The 20,229-nt window shown below is 34.7% G+C and overlaps 1 protein-coding gene across 1 annotated transcript; it reads left to right on the forward strand.

Moving 5' to 3' along the window:
- Positions 1–17,799: 17,799 nt before the first annotated feature.
- LOC126878588 (uncharacterized) lies at positions 17,800–19,687 on the forward strand. Its single transcript, XM_050641394.1, has 3 exons — positions 17,800–19,174; positions 19,234–19,341; positions 19,527–19,687. Exons 1-3 carry the CDS (start codon positions 17,800–17,802, stop codon positions 19,685–19,687), a joined length of 1,644 nt encoding a protein of 547 aa, XP_050497351.1.
- The last annotated feature ends 542 nt before the right edge of the window (positions 19,688–20,229 follow it).

The following is a 20,229-nucleotide window of genomic DNA, read 5'->3' on the forward strand; positions in this document are numbered from 1 at the left end:
GGGACCGATATTGTACTTGCTCTACACTTCTGACCTACCCACAAGTAACAAAACAACGTGTGCAACTTTTGCTGATGACACTGCTGTACTAGCCTCTCACCATGATCCAAATACAGCATCCAGAACCCTTCAGAAAGACCTTAATAATATACAAATATGGCTTAAAAAATGGAAGATAAAGGCGAATGAGAGTAAATCCATCCATGTAACCTTCACCATGAGAAGACAAACATATCCATCTGTAACACTAAATGAAACGCAACTCCCACAAACCGATACTGTCAAGTACCTAGGAATCCATCTTGATAGGAGATTAACTTGGCAAAAACACATTTTTACAAAAAGAAAACAACTAGGAATAAAATTTCGAGAAATGTACTGGATCATCGGTCGTAAATCTCAACTATCACTTGAAAACAAACTGCTGATATATAAAACTATAATTAAAACCAGTGTGGACCTATGGTATCCAACTTTGGGGGACAGCCAATCAAACTAACCTAGAAATATTGCAGAGATTCCAGAACAAAGTCCTTAGAACAATGCTTAATGCCCCTTGGTATGTGCCAAACTATGTGATAGAGCAAGACCTCAATGCGCCATCCATAAAAACAGTAATAACGGAATATTACAAAAAATATTCCAAGTGACTAGAATCTCATCCAAACGAGTTAGCCAGCAACCTCGATTTAGCCAAACGAGTTAGCCAGATTCAAAGTAGTGGACCTAGCAAGAAGATTCGAATAATCTGTGATAACTAAACTTATTTTAATTTGTTTTAATTTATTTTATGTAAAGAGGGTGATCACTGGATCTCCCTCTACAGGTCAAATTTTCAATTTTTGTCAAATAATTTACCTATTGTTCTTAGTTGAGGACAGATTGTAAATATTACAAAATTAAAAAAAAAGATAAAATTCTCCTTCTCAAATATGTTTGGAACATTATTAACAAAATTTAAACAATTAAAAATTTCGAAAAACATCGATTTTTTTCAACTTTCATTGCTTGTAACTTAAAAACGATTCATTTTCTAACAAAGTCATAGGGAAATAAAATAAAGATAATTGAATTTTGTATGATATACGACACGACTGGTATAAAATATCTTAAATGATTATCCTTTCTGCAAAATAGCAATAAATACAAAATGAGAGGGCAAAATAAGCCTCTTTTTATTCAATGTTTTTCAACCACTTTGGTTGCACTTAGAACCTTCGTATTTTACTTAGAAAATTCTTACAACATACTCAATCGGTCCACAAAATTTCATTAAAATCGACATAATAGATTTTGCATAATAATTTTGCAATCTAAAATTTTAGAAAAAGTTCAAATTTTTTAAAAACTTTCTGAACAAAAAGTAGACCTGTTAGAAGTTTGCTAATTTTTTTACATATCGAGAGGTACTTTACCAATCCAATACACTTTACAAAATTAAAATCGGATTATTTAAGCGGCCTCAGCACTGTTTTAAGGATATAAACAATTTTTTTGCATATAAGTAAACAAATATAGTGAGGACGTTTGAGTTGGAATAAATTCATTTTCTCGAGAATGGGCAACTCTGGAGATAAATCCCTAAACAGGTCGATTTTTATATTTAAATTATAATTTTTGGGATATCTATCTTACTACTAACGTCATCCATCTGGGTGTGATGACGTAATCGATGATTTTTTAAATGAAAATGTGGGTCGTGTGCTAGCTTATTTGAAAGATTATTCAATTCTCTATTTATTAGATAATTATTTATACAGGGTGCCCAAATTTTTTTTATTAATTGAGACAAACAGAAGAGAGTAATTAATTTAGTTAATTCGAGATACATTTTACTGTTCACCTAAAACAGAAAAAAATGTTTATTTGATAAATAACAGAAAAATGAATTTATTCGTATTTATTAACTCAAACGTCCTCACTGTATTTGTTTATAAGCCAAAAAATTGTGTATAACTTTAAAACATTGCTGAGGCCGATTAAATAAACCAACTTAAGTTCTGTAAAGTGTATTAGATAGGTAGGGCGTATCTTTATATGTAAAAAAATTAGCAAACTTCTAAAATAATGGTCTACTTTTTGTTCAGAAAGTTTATAAAACATTTTAACTTTTTTAAAAAAATTTAGATTACAAAATTATTATGCAAAGTCTATTAAGTGTATTTTATAGTCGTATATCATAAAAAATTCAATTATCTTTATTTTATTTCCCTACGACTTTGTTCCAAAATGAATCGTTTTAAAAACGATTGAAAAGTTGAAAAAAATTGATGTTTTTCGAAATTTTTAAATATTTGAATGTTTTTATTAATGTTCCGGACATATTTGAGAAGGAGCATAAGCCAATTATAATTACTGAAGTTGTCACCTAATTTTATCTGCAAAAATCGGAATGCCACCTCTCACATCCACTTCAAAACAGATCCGCCCTGGTCTATACAGCGATAATTCCATAGTAAAAAAATCGAAAATTGCACTGTCATTGTTTATTTAATAGGTCAGTTTGGCATTAAATTTCATATATTTGCAAATATTTTTCTATAAAAATATCTCGTTTTGGCACTGAATCTGTAGAGTCAATTAACACGTTGACGGACAGTGCGTCAAATGTATAAGCAAGTTTTTGACACTATATTTATTTTGCAAATGGAATACGGAAATTCTGAATCTCATTGCAGTCATAAATGAACAATACAAACCTTTCTAGAAAACAAATTACCATAACGTAGCAACGGCAATTAATGTTATCTGGTCTCTCGCATTAGATGGTAGGAAAGACATTGATTGTGGGAATTTTTCATTTAATGTTCCAAATACTTTTAAAAATTTTCCATTCCAATGAATTCTGCTGTATGTAGTATGTATGTTTCAGTTAATCAGTTATCCAGAGAGGTTGAAATTGTACAACGAAGAGTGCATTTCGGAATGCGCCGCATGAGATCTTTGATTTTCATATCGATAGCGTGTAAAACTGTAAAATTTATTGAAGGGAAGGATAAATTTCTTCCTAGTAGGAAAAGGCAAGGTCACTCCTCTGATTTCTGATCGAAAGTGGTGTTTAAAATATCTCCAACAAAGACATGTACCATTTTTCAAATCGGTAGCGTAGAACTACTCTGAGATCCATCTGAGGGTGTAACTCTCCATTCCCCATGGAGAGTGGCTTGCAAGCCTGTTTTTCAGTTTCAAAATGTAATTCGTTACATTTTTGACGAATTTACCAAATTTTACACCCGCGGTGTTACTATAATAGTTTTGACTAATTTTGTGTCCATACTCTTAGCATTAATCCTCCCCTGTTTTAAATTTAGAAGGGTAGCATGTCACTGGCCCCCCAGGCCAATTTAGACGGGTGGGGCGGTACAAACAAAATAAGGGCGATACAATCCGATACTAACGCAGTATAAACGAACATACTCATCCCGGACCACCATATCGAAAAAGGGGGGATGACATGTCACCAGCCCCTCCAGACAGATTTAAAAGGGTGGAGGCAGTACAAACGAATGAAGAGTGATACAATCCAGTACTAACGCAGTACAAACGAAATAGCCTATTTTCGACGTTCAGAAGCCAAAGAGTGCAGAGTAGAGGGTAGCATGTCGCTGCCCCCCCCCCAGGCCAATCTAGACGGGTAAGGGGCGGTACAAATAAAATTAGGGCGATACAATCCGATACTAACGCAGTACAAACGAACATACCCATCCCGGACCCCGTGATCGAAAAAAGGGATCCCCCTCCAGTCAGATTTAAAAGGGTGGGGCAGTACAAACGGATGAAGGGTGATACAATCCAGTACTAACGCAGTACAAACGAAATAGCCAATTTTCGACGTTCAGAAGCCAAAGAGTGCAGAGTAGAGGGTAGCATGTCGCTGCCCCCCCACCAGGCCAATCTAGACGGGTAAGGGGCGGTACAAATAAAATTAGGGCGATACAATCCGATACTAACGCAGTACAAACGAACATACCTATCCCGGACCCCCATATCGAAAAAGGGGGGGATGGCATGTCACCAGCCCCTCCAGGCAGATTTAAAAGGGTGGAGGCAGTACAAAAGAATGAAGGGTGATACAATCCAGTACAAACGCAGTACAAACGAAATAGCCTACTTTCGACGTCAGATGGCAAAAAGTGCAGATTAGAGGGGTAGCGTGTCACTGGCCCCCCAGGCCAATCTAGACGGGTGGGGGCGGTACAAACAAAATAAGGGCGATACAATCCGATACTAACGTAGTACAAACGAACATACCCATCCCGGACCCCCATATCGAAAAAGGGGGGGATGGCATGTCACCAGCCCCTCCAGGCAGATTTAAAAGGGTGGAGGCAGTACAAAAGAATGAAGGGTGATACAATCCAGTACTAACGCAGTACAAACGAAATAGCCTATTTTCGACATTCAGAAGGCAAAAAGTGCAGAGTAGAGGGTAACATGTCACTGGCCCCCAGGCCAATCTAGACGGGTGGGGGCAGTACAAACAAAATAAGGACGATACAATCCGATATTAACGCAGTACAAACGAACATACCCATCCCGGACCTTCAGATCGAAAAAGGGGGGATGGCATGTCACCAGCCCCTCCAGGCAGATTTAAAAGGGTGGGGGCAGTACAAACGAATGAAGGGCGATACAATCCAGTACTAACGCAACACAAACGATTGAGCTTTTTTTTGACCCTCAAATTGAAAAAGGGGGGGCTGGTGACATGGACCTCCAAGCGACCGACCCACTGGCATTCGCTTCCCTGCTGAATTATTTAGCGGGTCCTGGCTCGGGACAGGATAACAAAAACGCTACCGTAGTACTTTAAAATTCTAAATGAATCTGCTACTTGGAATATGCTGGTGTAAATGATCGACCTATGTATGAGCAGTACTACATGAGATAAATGTTTGCAACTTGATGATACTCCTCTACAGATCCCCACCGCAATGGCGTACATGCCTAATAAACCGGTCAAGCTTTATTATAGGTTAGATAGTATTTATACTTATTAGATATAAGGGCCAGGATAGAAATAGTAAGACATGCGTTTCTAAAAAATGAAAACAATACTATGCAATAAAAATCTTAGATTAGAACTAACAGTAAGAGCTCTGGGATGTTATGTGTGTTCGATACTGCAACATGGACTTGAACTTGAAAGCTGGACATTCAAGCAAGAACACATAAATAAGCTACAGTCATTTGAAATGCGGTGTTACAAAAGGATGCTTAGAATAGCATGGACACAGAAGAAAACGAACACGGAAGTATTGCGAGAAAATTGGCAAAGAATACGAAATAAACACAATAAGAATAAGAAATTTACAATATTTGGGACACGTAATGAGAGGACAGCGATATAAAATGTTACGACTGATATTACAGGGGAAAATAATAGGAGGGAGGAGTGAGTATACGTTGAAGAGGAGTGTCATGATTGATACATTTAAAGGACTGGTGTAGTTATAGTTCAATAGAACTCTTCAGAGCAGCGGTGGATAGAGTAAAGATTGTGATGATGATATCCAACCTCCGATTGGAAGACTGCACTTAAGAAGAAGATATATTATAATTATTATTAATTATAATTATTACGCTCAACTAAATGGGGAGAAACTGGCACCGAGTAGCACAAAACTGAGAAGAATGGAGAACTCATGGGGAAGCCTTTGTCCAGGAGTGGATGCAAACAGGCTGAAGAAGAAGATTATTGTCAACTATATTGCAAATTCTAAAATTTGTGGCTTGTTTAATTTTGTCTAAAAAATGACATTTTTGTATAAATAAAAAAAATATATCGACACGGGCAGATATTCTTTTAGATTTTTTAGGTCATTCTAAACAAAAAAGGTCTTCCGTAATTTTTCCGTATTGATCGTTTTCTAGTTATAAACAATTTAAAACTGAAAAAAGAACGAAAGATGGCAATTTTCAAGACTCAAAAAGAGATGTGTAAAATATAATTTTTGAAATTACGAAGTACCTAAATTCAAGTTCAAACCTAATTTTATCAGTTTTTGATAAGTCTTTTGGACTTATTTCATTCTGAAACATTAAACATTGTTTTTTTAGTTTTTAATGCCCGTCTTCCCATAAGAAACCTTCCTCATTAACAATTAAAATAATTTTGTTTTAGAATAAAACATGGCTAAAATTCTTATCGAGACCTGGTAGAAAAAGGTTTGAACTTGAATTTATGTACTTGATGATTACAAAAATGATATTTTATACTCATGTCTTTGAGCCTTGAAAATCGCCTTTAGTTCTTTTTCAGTTTTAAATTGTTTATAACTAGAAAACGATCAACTTTAGAGAAAAATTACAAAAGATCTTTTTTGTTTAGAATGATATAAAACATCTGAAATAATGTCTGCCGGGTCGAAATTATTTTTTTTTATTTATGAAAAAATGTCATTTTTTAATTATTACTTAATTATAGTTAGAACAAGATTAGATCGGGCAACCCTGGTTTTTTGTAATTGTTAACATGATAAATTACATATCCAATAATTTTTATCCATTAAACAGATCGGTGCAAATCGACCTTATAGCGGATCCTCTAGTATTAAATAGACTTGCCAATGGATGGTTCAGGTATCATAAATGAGAATAAATGTCTAGACTGTGTTATTTTATTATAAAATATTATCATAGAAAACTATAAAAACACATTTTATAACATATTTCTTGCGATTTAATTAGTTATTTCTGTTAACCATAATATAATAAATTATTAAATTTGTAGCTTGCGCCCTCTATCCGATAAGTAAGACGATATAACCGTGACCATCGTTTCAACAAAACTTAGACATCTTGCCAATGGGTGGCGCATATTTTGAATTTGATAGAAATACTGCGGTAATAAAAAAATCATGCTTTTAAAATTCTCATTGTGCAAAGTTGTTTATAAGAGGAAATTATGAATATTACCTATAGACCGAAATTGATAATGATATATTTTTCATTGCATTTTCAATTTTACTCGCGGCTAGAAATAACACAAGAAAACAAAAATTAAAAGACGTAATCGATTTTCTAAGTACTTCCGATGTTCTCCCGACATCCTTATCTTCTCTGGTCACTGGTCTCCACTCGATCTTTTTCTTTGTGTTTGTACCATCTGAAACTCTTGACTTCAATGGTATCAATTATTGTTGTCTCAATACTTACCCATTGTTTGGTGCCACTATAGTATGCGGTCTACCGTAGCCCCAGGCAACCAAATAACGTTTACAAAACGTTGAAAAAACGTCATAATTATCACCAAACGACGTCAGTTTATTACGTTTTTTCAACGTCGAAAGTCACGTGAATATGTCCCACAATAATTAACGTCATTTTTATCACGTTTTAAATACGTGATATGAAAAACGTAGTTTTTACGTCGATTTGTCACACCATAATTCACGTTTTAAATACGTGATATGAAAAACGTAGTTTTTACGTCGATTTTGCGTCGTTTTTTAGATTTATTTTTCATTTTATGGTTTTAGAAATACACAAAAATTGAATGGGTCCACCACATGGTTTGTTTTTGAGAAGTCAAAGAAAAAGTTTTACATTGTGATAATGGTGAGTTTATACATTTTAAAGGTGAGTAATACAGTTTGTATTTTGTATTTAAAAACTGTATTACTAACCCTTAAAATGTATAAACTCACCATTATCACAATATTAAAACTTTTTCTTTGACTTCTCAAAAACAAACCATGTGGCGCTTACAACGTTATTCGGCAGACCCATTCAATTATTCGTATGGGCATTGTTAGTATTGCAATTTTTCCATTTAAGTAAAACCAAATGGAAGGCTCGTTAAAATGAATAGAATTACAATATCCTCAATGCAACATATATAACATACATGGAATTTTCACTTTTTATATTATAACTATTTACTGTGTCAAAAGTGAAACAACATATAAACTAATAAATCATTTATTAACAGATTAAACATTTAAGTCACAGTTAATAACAAACTTAAGTTTAAACCATTTAAGTAATATAATATATAATTATTATAATTATACCACACACTTTAAAGGTACGATTCCGACAACGACTGCAGACGGCAGTTACAGTTGTCACCATGACAGACGTCATTAATTTGCACTATTAATTTGCATAATTATTAGCAACTGACGTTCTGCCAGACAGCAGTTGCAGTCAGATGTCGGAATCAGTCTCACACAGATACATAGTGCAAAGTAGTAACGTCCATAACGCAGAGAACTGCAACTGATGTTTGCAGTTGCCGTCTGCAGTCGTTTTCGGAATCGTACCTTTAGTCAGAAATGAATACATACAAATAAGATCCAATATATTGAATTTCAATGAAAACTATCTGCTTTATATTTATAAATTTTAAGGAAGACGATTGAATGATAAAAAATAGGACAAAACCATAATAGTCTGTGCTCTCACATATATTTCCATACTCTTATAATCCTCAAATTGATTTCAAATAATTATTACAAATTTTTGCATACAAAAAGATCTACAAACATCTGAAAAATATATTTTTTGATTAAGGGACTGTAATGACCAAATTAAAATGATACAAATGATTAAAACAATTTACACGTGATAATCTGATAATACACACTTAAAAGACTAATAGGGCTTTTCATCGACTGTCATTTGTTTCGAGCTTCTGTCATGTGTCACGTAATATTAATATATCTACGTCATACGTCTTTGGTTTGTATCATTGGTATATATCAATAACGTATGACGTAGATATATTAATATTATGTGACACATGACAGAAGCTCGAAACAAATGACTGTGAATGAAAAGCCCTATACATAAATACTCATGATGAAGAAGTACATTATAAGTAAAAATGACTAACCATTTTCATATCGCTGCAACATGAAGCCAAAGCCGTCTTATATTTCAGTTCGTTTAGAGAGCGCAACAAGCACTCTGACCGAACAATTTCAAAACTCATTAGTTTTTCATCAGAGAATGTACATAGCTGTAACATCTGTACTTGCATTGGGTTCTTCTTCTGTTAATGGCGAATAAATAAAATAAAGGCTTACCTTTCCAACAATAATATAGAAATCATTAACAATTTTTCTCCAACCTTCAAAACAAATCCAGTTGTGAAGGTTTTTAAGTGCCTGAAGGCTTTTATATGCTTTCATCTGCTACTTAGAGTAGTAACTGTGAGACTCCACCAGATATGTATAAACATCTATAATAGTGATTGGTGCGATAACTTCACTGTAAAATCCAATTCTGATGACTGAATTGTATATGGATCTAAACCTCCAATTATTTTCAGCTTCAATGAATATCTAAAACAATAAAAGAAATAATGTTATTGCTTGCAAAATTCATCATTATTGATAAATATCAGGGAAAAATGAATAGTAAATAAAAATTGTTTGGCTTACCTTTCTCTAATATCTGCCGAGTTTCCAATAATAATTTCCTTAAATAATCACTTTGCATTGTGGTAAATTTATAAAATTCACAAAAAACAAACAAAAGTTTTAAGAAATACACAAAAAAACAGCCAACAAAATCTAAATGAATCCAAAATAGGCACAATAGGACAAGACAAACAATCAAACAATGAAATGAAAGGACGCTACAAACATAACATAACCTTTGTTTTGTAACTTTTAAGCTCCTCCCAATTTCGTGACGTCAGACCCGTCAGACTTAAACGGTCTGAAATGAAAACGTCTTTTAAACGTATTTTAACGTCATTAATCTTACGTATTTAAAATCACCTACAAAGACGTCGATATGACGTAATGTTCAACCACGTGTATATATTCCACCAAAAACTGACGTTTCCTCGACGTTCTTGACGTCACTTGGTTGCCTGGGGCGTTTCTGCTATAGCTTGCGTTCTACCTGTGCGGCTAAACAACACCATATCATTTTCTCGGAAGGGTTTGCCACAATAACAAAATACAACAAACCGTTTGTAGACTGTATATAGATAGAGTAGTTTTTGAAATTCTTGATAGAGTGTCTGCATGATATTTTTAAGCTAGAATAATTGACAAAATTATTGAAAATTACTTTCATTTTTAGTAAAAATACTAAAATTGTGTTGACCAATCTTATACTAATAAACTTTTCTTTTTTTCAGGTTCAGGTAAGTGCGTTGACATTTTTCGCATCTGGTAAGTTGTAATTTTGAATTCGGAAAGAAATTTAACATGTTCCAAAGATTTCAAAAAGAGGATAAATACATGACAAAATATTTAACAGGAGCTTCTTTTTTCTGTACATTTTGTCATTTGCCAGACTTCAATTTAAAGAAAATTTACGAGTGGTAGGTATGCTATCAAAGGCTTTTTTGGATCTACGAATATTACATGTGTTTCTAAGTTTCTGGATGTTTTTTTTTTTCTAAAAGCTCTTATAGGCAAAACAGGTTGTCAGTACAAGAACTTTCTGCCAGGAATCCACTTTGCTCCTCCTCTTCCGTAACTTGGTTTTGTATCAATTCTTTCTTTTAGAGCCTTGCCTTTAAGTTTAGAAACAGCGTTTGTTACACTCAAACCTCTATAGTTGCAGCTTTTTCTTCTGTTACTTCTGTTCTCAAATGTTTTTGACATCTTGACAAATTGCATTTTTGACATCTTTACAGCATCTGGTGTAATATTTCCGATCTTATGTGTCTCTTGTCATTAACCATAGGTTGTGTGCCCGTATTTTCTTTGCTTTCTTTCCATTTTTTTTGTATCCTTTTAATCTATTAGGTATTTGCTTTCCCAAGGCTTCTATAGTCGCTTTATCTATACGTTTTCTTATATTTCGATATGTATTTAGTTCAGACGAATACGCAGAGCCTATTTTACTTCAAAATCAGGCCAGAGGCACTACATAATTTTCGGGCCTCCAACAAAAATTTAATAGTAATAATAATAATAAAGCCTCATCATAGAGCCTCAACAGAAAGGATGCGCTAAGGGTACCATGGGTTGCAAAGAACAACTTATCATCGACTCAGGCATTTCTTATCAAGCATATTCTAAAAAGAGGAACTTATTTACTGCCTTCATTGATTACAAGAAGGCCTTTGACTCAGGGCCGCATGAATGGCTTAGATATATTGAGAATATATAAAGTCGATGATAATATAGTGACCTTTTTTCAGCATATAATGACAGAGTGGAAGACTAGAATTCACCTTCAAATACCTGGTGAAAATAACATCCAAACTGAAAATATCGCAATCAGCCGGGGCTTGTTCCAAGGAGATTCCTTAAGTCCACTGTGATTCTGTCTAGCAATGAACCCACTATCTCAGCTAATGAACTCCACTGACGCAGGTTTTAGCATCAAAAATATCAACAATGTGGTGGCGAAGCTTAATCATGTGTTGTATAAGGATGATTTGAAATTAATGGCTTCCACTCGAAACCCACTAGATGGGATGCTAAGAACTGTAGAATCCTTTTCAAATGACATTAGCATGCACATCGGACTAGACAAGTGCTGTGTTTTAAATATAGTCAGAGGAAAAGTACAGCCCGGAGGATTCGATATGCAAGATGGCCAGAACATCGAGACCATGGGTGAAAACGATATGTATAAATATCTTGGAGTAAAGCAAACGCGGAAAATTGACCATAAGCAAATGAAAACTCAGATTACTGCGGAGTTTATACGAAGGGTAAAACAGCTGCTTCGTTCACATCTTAACAGTAGAAATTTGTTTAAGGAACTAAACACCTACGCATGTTCCGCGCTTAGCTATTCGTTTGGCATTGTTAAGTGGACAAAAACGGGCATAAAGAATCTTCAGCGAAAAGTAAGAACACACCTCACAAAGGCACAAAAACACCATCCTAAAAGTGGAGTAGAAAGAACGACATTACCACGGAATCTAGGGGAAAGAGGACATATGGATATCGATGAGAAATTAGATAAACAAATTGCTAATTTAAGAACTTATTCTCAGATGCAAGCTGAGACATCTACTCTACATCGCTCTATCTGCGCAGTAGATGACACAACACCGATCAAACTGAGGGAAACAGAAATGCGCATAAACCACCTCACTAAAGACAAAAAAATGAACGGAATCTTCAGAATTCGATAATCAACTAACTTTATCAACTTTATAAGGAAACACCCCTGTCAGACTTCATTACAATATAACGATTGCAATGGGCCGGACATGAGATAAGAATGGGAGAGGATAGGCTACCAAAAAGGGCACTGAACGCTAGGATGCAGGGAAAGAGACCGGTTGAAAAACCAATAAAGCGCTGGGAAGATACGCAGTAAGCAGCGGTCCACAAGTATTTTTAGGAGTCCGTGTATGAAGAAGAGCAGCGACAGATAAACAAGGGTGGAGGCAAAAAATAAAGGAGGCAAGTCTCAATTTGGGCTGTAGTGCCGTAGAAGAAGAAGAATAGGATGGGAGGACAAACTTCCTTTTTGCGCAATGTTGTGGGGTGTGTGTGTGTGTGTGTGTGTGTGTGTGTGTGTGTGTGTGTGTGTGTGTGTGTGTGTGTGTGTGTGTGTGTGTGTGTGTGTGTGTGTGTGTGTGTGTGTGTGTGTGTGTGTGTGTGTGTGTGTGTGTGTGTGTGTGTGTGTGTGTGTGTGTGTGTGTGTGTGTGTGTGTGTGTGTGTGTGTGTGTGTGTGTGTGTGTGTGTGTGTGTGTGTGTGTGTGTGTGTGTGTGTGTGTGTGTGTGTGTGTGTGTGTGTGTGTGTGTGTGTGTGTGTGTGTGTGTGTGTGTGTGTGTGTGTGTGTGTGTGTGTGTGTGTGTGTGTGTGTGTGTGTGTGTGTGTGTGTGTGTGTGTGTGTGTGTGTGTGTGTGTGTGTGTGTGTGTGTGTGTGTGTGTGTGTGTGTGTGTGTGTGTGTGTGTGTGTGTGTGTGTGTGTGTGTGTGTGTGTGTGTGTGTGTGTGTGTGTGTGTGTGTGTGTGTGTGTGTGTGTGTGTGTGTGTGTGTGTGTGTGTGTGTGTGTGTGTGTGTGTGTGTGTGTGTGTGTGTGTGTGTGTGTGTGTGTGTGTGTGTGTGTGTGTGTGTGTGTGTGTGTGTGTGTGTGTGTGTGTGTGTGTGTGTGTGTGTGTGTGTGTGTGTGTGTGTGTGTGTGTGTGTGTGTGTGTGTGTGTGTGTGTGTGTGTGTGTGTGTGTGTGTGTGTGTGTGTGTGTGTGTGTGTGTGTGTGTGTGTGTGTGTGTGTGTGTGTGTGTGTGTGTGTGTGTGTGTGTGTGTGTGTGTGTGTGTGTGTGTGTGTGTGTGTGTGTGTGTGTGTGTGTGTGTGTGTGTGTGTGTGTGTGTGTGTGTGTGTGTGTGTGTGTGTGTGTGTGTGTGTGTGTGTGTGTGTGTGTGTGTGTGTGTGTGTGTGTGTGTGTGTGTGTGTGTGTGTGTGTGTGTGTGTGTGTGTGTGTGTGTGTGTGTGTGTGTGTGTGTGTGTGTGTGTGTGTGTGTGTGTGTGTGTGTGTGTGTGTGTGTGTGTGTGTGTGTGTGTGTGTGTGTGTGTGTGTGTGTGTGTGTGTGTGTGTGTGTGTGTGTGTGTGTGTGTGTGTGTGTGTGTGTGTGTGTGTGTGTGTGTGTGTGTGTGTGTGTGTGTGTGTGTGTGTGTGTGTGTGTGTGTGTGTGTGTGTGTGTGTGTGTGTGTGTGTGTCAGGATATTTATGGCAACTTGTGTGTGAATAAGCCTGCACTCTGGTAACTTCTAAAATTGTGGCAACTTACACACGTTGCCAGAATTTTTTTGGAATTTATTTCACTAACATCACATCATTTCGTCATGATTTTGAAGCAATAAACTGAAAATCTGGTTTACATTTCAGTAGATACTCGTTTTTTGAAGAAATGTCAATAAATTTGTTTTTAATTTAATTTCTCTAGAATGTGTGTTAGTTTCCATTATTTAGTTTGAGGCATGTTACTAACACAAGCCAAATTATGGCAACGGGGGCGTGGTAAGATAGTGGCTCCCTCTACCCAACAATGCGATGTTGCTGGACCGTTATTTTAGTTCTAGTTAGACTTTAGAGTTGAGTTGCCGCAATTTGGATTGTGTGTAGGTGAAATATTAACATGTACAAAACGAGATTACAAAAGCTTAAAAATGCTGTTAACAAAATAAATGCTGCTAATGAAATTACATCTAAGACAAAACAACAATTACTCGAATTTACGTGCTATTGAATGATACGACTTTAAATGGTAAGTATATGTAATATTTTGTACTTTAGTTTGACTATTCAATTCAAAATATCTATCCACCTATTTCACCAGTCAGATTTAAAAATCACTAAATGCAATTGACGTTTCACCACGCCATATATACAGTGCGTGTATAAAGGCATTCATTCATTATTAGTTAAATAAACGATAAAATTAGAAAACAGGTTGATTTTAATTTACTATTTGTTTAAATTATAATCTAGTGTACAGGGTGAACCACATTCGTGTGATTAGATCATCACCATTTTGAAGCTTGCTTCTTATTGCACGACATAAGAAATTTTTCATTTTCTTAGATCAAACTACAAGTAGTACAAGCTAATTTTTTTAATTATACGTGGACGTTTTATTAAATCGTTTAGTTGTTTATTATTTTTAGTAAGATGGTACAAGATAGTAAGATAGTACAATAAATTTAAACTACAAGTTGCCATTTATTGAAAGCGGCAAATAGCTTTCCAATCGAATTACACACAATATTTTTTCTACGACTACACGATATTAAAGAAATATGCATTTTCCATTTTCTTAGAACAAACTGCAAGTTGCCATTTATTGAAAGCGACATATAGCTTTCCAATCGAATTATACTGCATATTTTTTCTACGACCACACGATATTAAAGAAATATGCATTTTCTAGTTTCTTAGAACAAACTGCAAGTTGCCATTTATTGAAAGCGACATATAGCTTTCCAATCGAATTATACAGAATATTTTTTGTACGACCATACGATACTGAAGGAATGTAGATTTTTCATTTTCTTAGAACAACCTACAAGTTGCCATTTATGGAAAGCGGCAAATAGCTTTCCAATCGAATTGCACACACTATTTTTTCTACGACTACACGATATTAAAGAAATAGGCATTTTCTAGTTTCTTCGACAAGACTACAAGTTGTAATTTATTGAAAGCGGCAAATAACTTTCCAATCGAATTACCCACAATATTTTTTCTACGACCACACGATACCAAAGAAATATGACTTTTCATTTCCGCAGAACAAACTGCAAGTTGCCATTTATTAAAAGCGATAAATAGCTTTTCAATAAAATTACACACAATATTCTTTCTACGACTACACGATATTAAAGTTGCAATTTATTGAAAGCGGCAAATAATTTTCCAATCGAATTACACAAATGATTTTTTCTACGACCACACGATATCTATTCTATTGTGCAGAAGAAGCAAGCTTCTGTCGGCGGTCCTACGACCGCTTACCTTTTGTTTTAAATGGAAGCCCTTTTTTTCAATTTCCGGATTTGCCTTGCTGAGCTGATTTCAAAAATGTATAACACGTTGCTTAAAATTGGTACATGGTGGGCAGAAATACAAAAAAAGTTTATGAAAATTGTTTATGGAAAGTAATACGTTACTGAATGTAATAAACAAATTAAATGGAATTATGTACTTTTGCAATTACTGTGATCCACTACCAAAATCAAACAAACGAATATTTACAATAAATGTTCAAATTGTTCTTCATTGATCGTTAGGCAATGACTGAACCGGGCATTACTTTCGTATCTAACATTATGTAGTATTGCCGGTATTATATGTCTTTCTTGTCTAATTCGTCTTGTAGTTGTCAGATATTTCCAGGTTTCTTTGTGAAAAGATATCAGATATTAAATAACCCCCATAAAAAGAAGTCTAATGAGCATATATCAGGTGATCTACCGGGACATTTCACTAGTCCCATTATTTCTATCCACCTTTGTGAAGAAGTTCTGTTTAAAACTCGCGCATAGTTACTGCGAAATGTGGCGGTGCGCCATCCTGTTGAAACCAGATTCAGCGGTTTAAAACAGTGGGTATTTGAATATACCAGGAAAAAGCTGGATCAGATCAGGAATTAATACATTTTATAGGGAATCCAGATATAATGGTCCTGTTGAATTTTCGTCAAAAAATATGGAACAATAATTGTATTTCTCACAATACCAGCCCATGCGTTGGTTTTTTGTGGTCTTTGCGTATGGGACTCTTGCATTCAGTGTGGATTTTCATCAGACTAATAACGAGTGTTTTGCTGGTTAACACTAGGTTTCAAATAAAACGTTGCCTCGTCCTAAAATAAGACGTTATCAATGAAATTGTCATTTTGGTTCATCATATTAAAGTCGCAGAATTCAGTTCTTTGGTCAAAGTTGTCTTTAGCCAATTCATGGATAACACGTACTTTATAAGGGTGGTATCTTATTCTTTTTGATACTGAAGACTTTCCAATACCAAAATCCCTTGATAATCTCCGCATTGTATATTCATCAACTGTTGGTCTGTCTTGCAATTTGCATCCCTCACATGTCCTAATTCTTTGTATTTACTGCTCACCGTAGATTGTGAAATAGATTCACGATCTAGGGGCACAAAGAGCAATCCGGAAATGAAAAAAGAGTTTCCATTTAAAAAAATGGTGATGACGTCATCACACGAAGATGGTTCACCCTGTATGTTAGATTATAATTTGAAAAAAAAAGTAAATTGAATTCAAAAATTAACCTGTTTCGGGAACATCTAATATTATTGTTTATTTAGGTAATAATGAATTTATGCGTTATTTTATGGACGCACTGTGTAAATAATATTTTAAGAGTGACATTATTAGGTATTTCCTATCACGTAAATTGTATATAGGAATTCTTGTACCTATGTATTACCTAAATTTATGCAATGGTTGGTGGAATCGAACATGAGTGAAACTGTCGCGTATTGTATGAGTAGCGTGTTAATTTGTATCCACATTTTATCCCAATTTTTTCAGATTCCTCTGAAAGTGAACCTAAAACTAGCGGCAGCGAGTATATTCCATCGTCTCATTGTTCAGACAGTCCGCCATCTAAGAAGATACACGTTATTCAAAATATCGTAATTAGCGAAGGAAATTTGAATATATTAACTGAAAATAATCAAAGCGATAAAAGTTTTGTTATAAACAAGTATCTTACGAGCCTCAACTACAGTGAAAGCCAAAAACCTATTGATATAATATCTAATTGTAATGATGAAGATTTAGCTGTTAGTGAAAGGTTAATTTTAAACCACAATGGAAATAAAATTGTTAACGTAACTGAATTATCTGAAAATGTTTCTAATTGCAATAATAAAGATCTACCAGCAAGTGATGGGTTAAAAACACACTATGAGACATCTGACAAATTTAGTAACAATATCAAAAATCGTGACAGTGGAGGTACAACAAACAGTTCTCAGCTTACTGATAAGTCCATAACGTACAGGAAAAAAAATTGTCGGAATGAAATTGAAATAAATGCAGCAATTAGAAAAAGTGGTAAAAGAGTAAGAAATAAAATTCATGCTTGTTACTACTGTAGTAAGCAAGTTATACTTGTGGCAAGACACTTTGAAACCATTCATTCCGAAGAATCAGAATTAAAAAAATGTTTACTTCATCCCAAGGGTTCTCAAAAGAGAAAGCAAGCTTTCTTAGAATTGATTAGGGTGGGAGACTTCTATCACAATTGCAACGTTCTTTCTACAAAAAAAAGGACAGCTGATAGTAATTAGACGGCCAACAGCAGATGAAGCACAATTTGTTAGTGATATCAATTATGGTCCTTGTCCCAACTGTCTAGGATTTTTATTGAAAAAACATATCTGGCATCATATGAAATATACATGCAAGGAAAAAGTTAATATTGATGACCAGAAAGAATCCCGTCATGTTATTTCCGAAAGCAATGCTCTCGTAGCTGATATATTCGGAATTGGTTTTACTAAAGATTTCACAAATTCAATAATAGCAAAGTTTAAAAGCGATGAAATTGGTAACACCTGCAACAATGATATTTTGATATTGAAATATGGAGCCATGCAGTACGAGAAGTATGGTGATACTCAAAACGAGTTAATAAGACAAACCATGAGGCAGCTAGCTCGTTTAGTTATATCCCTTAAGAAATTAACTAACAGTAGGTCGCAAACGCTTGGCGATTTTCTGGTTCCTGAGAAATTCGATGTGGTTGTTCAAGCAACTAAACACATTAGTCTGACCATGGCAGCTAGTAGTAACTGTAGACCAGAATTTCATACTCCGAGTTTAGCTTTAAAATTGGGTTATGCTCTTAAGAAATGTGTGGCTATTCAGAGAGGCACTGCTTTAAGAGCAGGAAATATGAAAAAAAACAAGTCATTGTTATCATTCCTTCAGCTGATGAAAATGGAATGGAGCATACGAATATCTTCCAATGCTATATCCACACTTTACCGAAGAAAATTGAATTCCACTCAACTTTTACCAATTACGACCGATTTAGTGAAACTTAGTAATTATATCGATACAAACATGTTAAAGGCTAAACAAGAATTAATACAAGACTACACTAATAATTATAAGTGGACACGGCTTGCAACGTTAACTTTATCTAGAATAATATTGTTTAATAAACGCAGATCGGGTGAAGCAGCAAAAATGAAGCTAACTGATTATATTTCCCGACCAACTTGGGCAGAGCAAAATACGGACGAAATAAAAAATTCTCTCACAATAATCGAAAAAAAACTGGCAGAGTCATTGACAGTAGTGGAAATTGAAGGGAAACGTGGCAAAAAGGTCCCAGTAATCCTAACTCCAAATACGAAACAATGTATTGATATTTTGATTCAACTTAGAGTTACATGTGGTATTTCAAGTCATAATGTATACGTTTTCGCCAGATCTAATCCATCTAGTTCAAATCTTAAGGGGCATGATTGCTTGAAAAAAATATGTGAAGAAATTGATTTGCAGAATCCTTCAGCAATAACGGGAACAAAGTTGCGTAAATATGTAGCAACTGTATGTCAACTATTTGACATGTCAGAAAATCAATATGACTGGTTAGCTCGTCACTTAGGTCATGACATCAAAGTACATCGTGATTTTTACAGAATGCACGAAAGTGCGATTGAACTCACCAAAGTAAGTCGATTGCTTATAGCTGTTGATAAAGGTGAAGTGAACAAGTTTGCTGGAAAATCTATTGACGAAATAGAAATTAAAGGTAATGTTTTGAATATTTAACTAGTATTAATTTGTTTGCTTCTATGATTCATTTTCTAGATCTGCCTACTTTAGAAGAAGATGAGGAAGAAGAACCAGAAGATGAACCGGAAGGTGAAGCAGGAATTGATAATGATGAAAATGTTCAGACCATTCACAAAACAAAATGTACGTGATTATTTGAACAATCTTAAGTCAAAACTAAAAAAAAAAAAACAGTCAACAATATACGGAATATTTCAGTTGTAATCTGAGGTAACTGGGGCGTTGTAAAAACATGCCAAATTAAAATGAGAATACTATTTTTTGCTAACAATATAATTTATTAATTTATTGTTTATTGATTTTTTTAGTAACCAAAGCAAAAAAGTCTAAAATGATTTCCAGAGGTCCAGTTCCATGGACGAATCAAGAAAAGGAAGCCGTCTGCAATTATTTTAAACTTAATATTAAGAAGGGAATTGTACCAAACAAAAAGAATGTGAGAAATGCATTGAACTACATCCCATATTAGTTGAAAGATGTTGGTCAAAGATTAAATTTTGTGTTAAAAATGAAATTACTAAACTTATGCGCAATAAAAATAGCAAAAAGTAATTAATAATGCTGGATTTTTAGATGTCCTAGCAGTTTTATTTCAAGGTTTTACATTAATTTCTTGGTCCTAATAAGACTAGATTTATTTGAATTATTCACCAAGCATTTTTTATGTTTCAAATTTTATTGAATGCATAATCGTTATTTTAATTTACATTTAATTTTTCAATTTTTTAATTTAGATATTTCAGTTTATTTAAAGTATTGTTCAGAATTAACAACAATGATATTTTAATCCTAGTTTTGTAACTCATCAAATAATCCAAAAAATTAATGTAGATCCTACCTAACTGTGACACTTTGTAAAACACTTAATTCCTAGAATAACTGTATCTTACTCATTTCTAGTATAAACTACATTGATACCGATACGTGCTTAATATAAAATGTTTCTAAATATATCTAGATTTTTTCTTAAACATGGCAACACTGCTTTCCAAACACATTTAATTTTTTAAT

This window comes from Diabrotica virgifera, chromosome 10, assembly GCF_917563875.1.
Source record: "Diabrotica virgifera virgifera chromosome 10, PGI_DIABVI_V3a".
NCBI lineage: Eukaryota > Metazoa > Arthropoda > Insecta > Coleoptera > Chrysomelidae > Diabrotica > Diabrotica virgifera.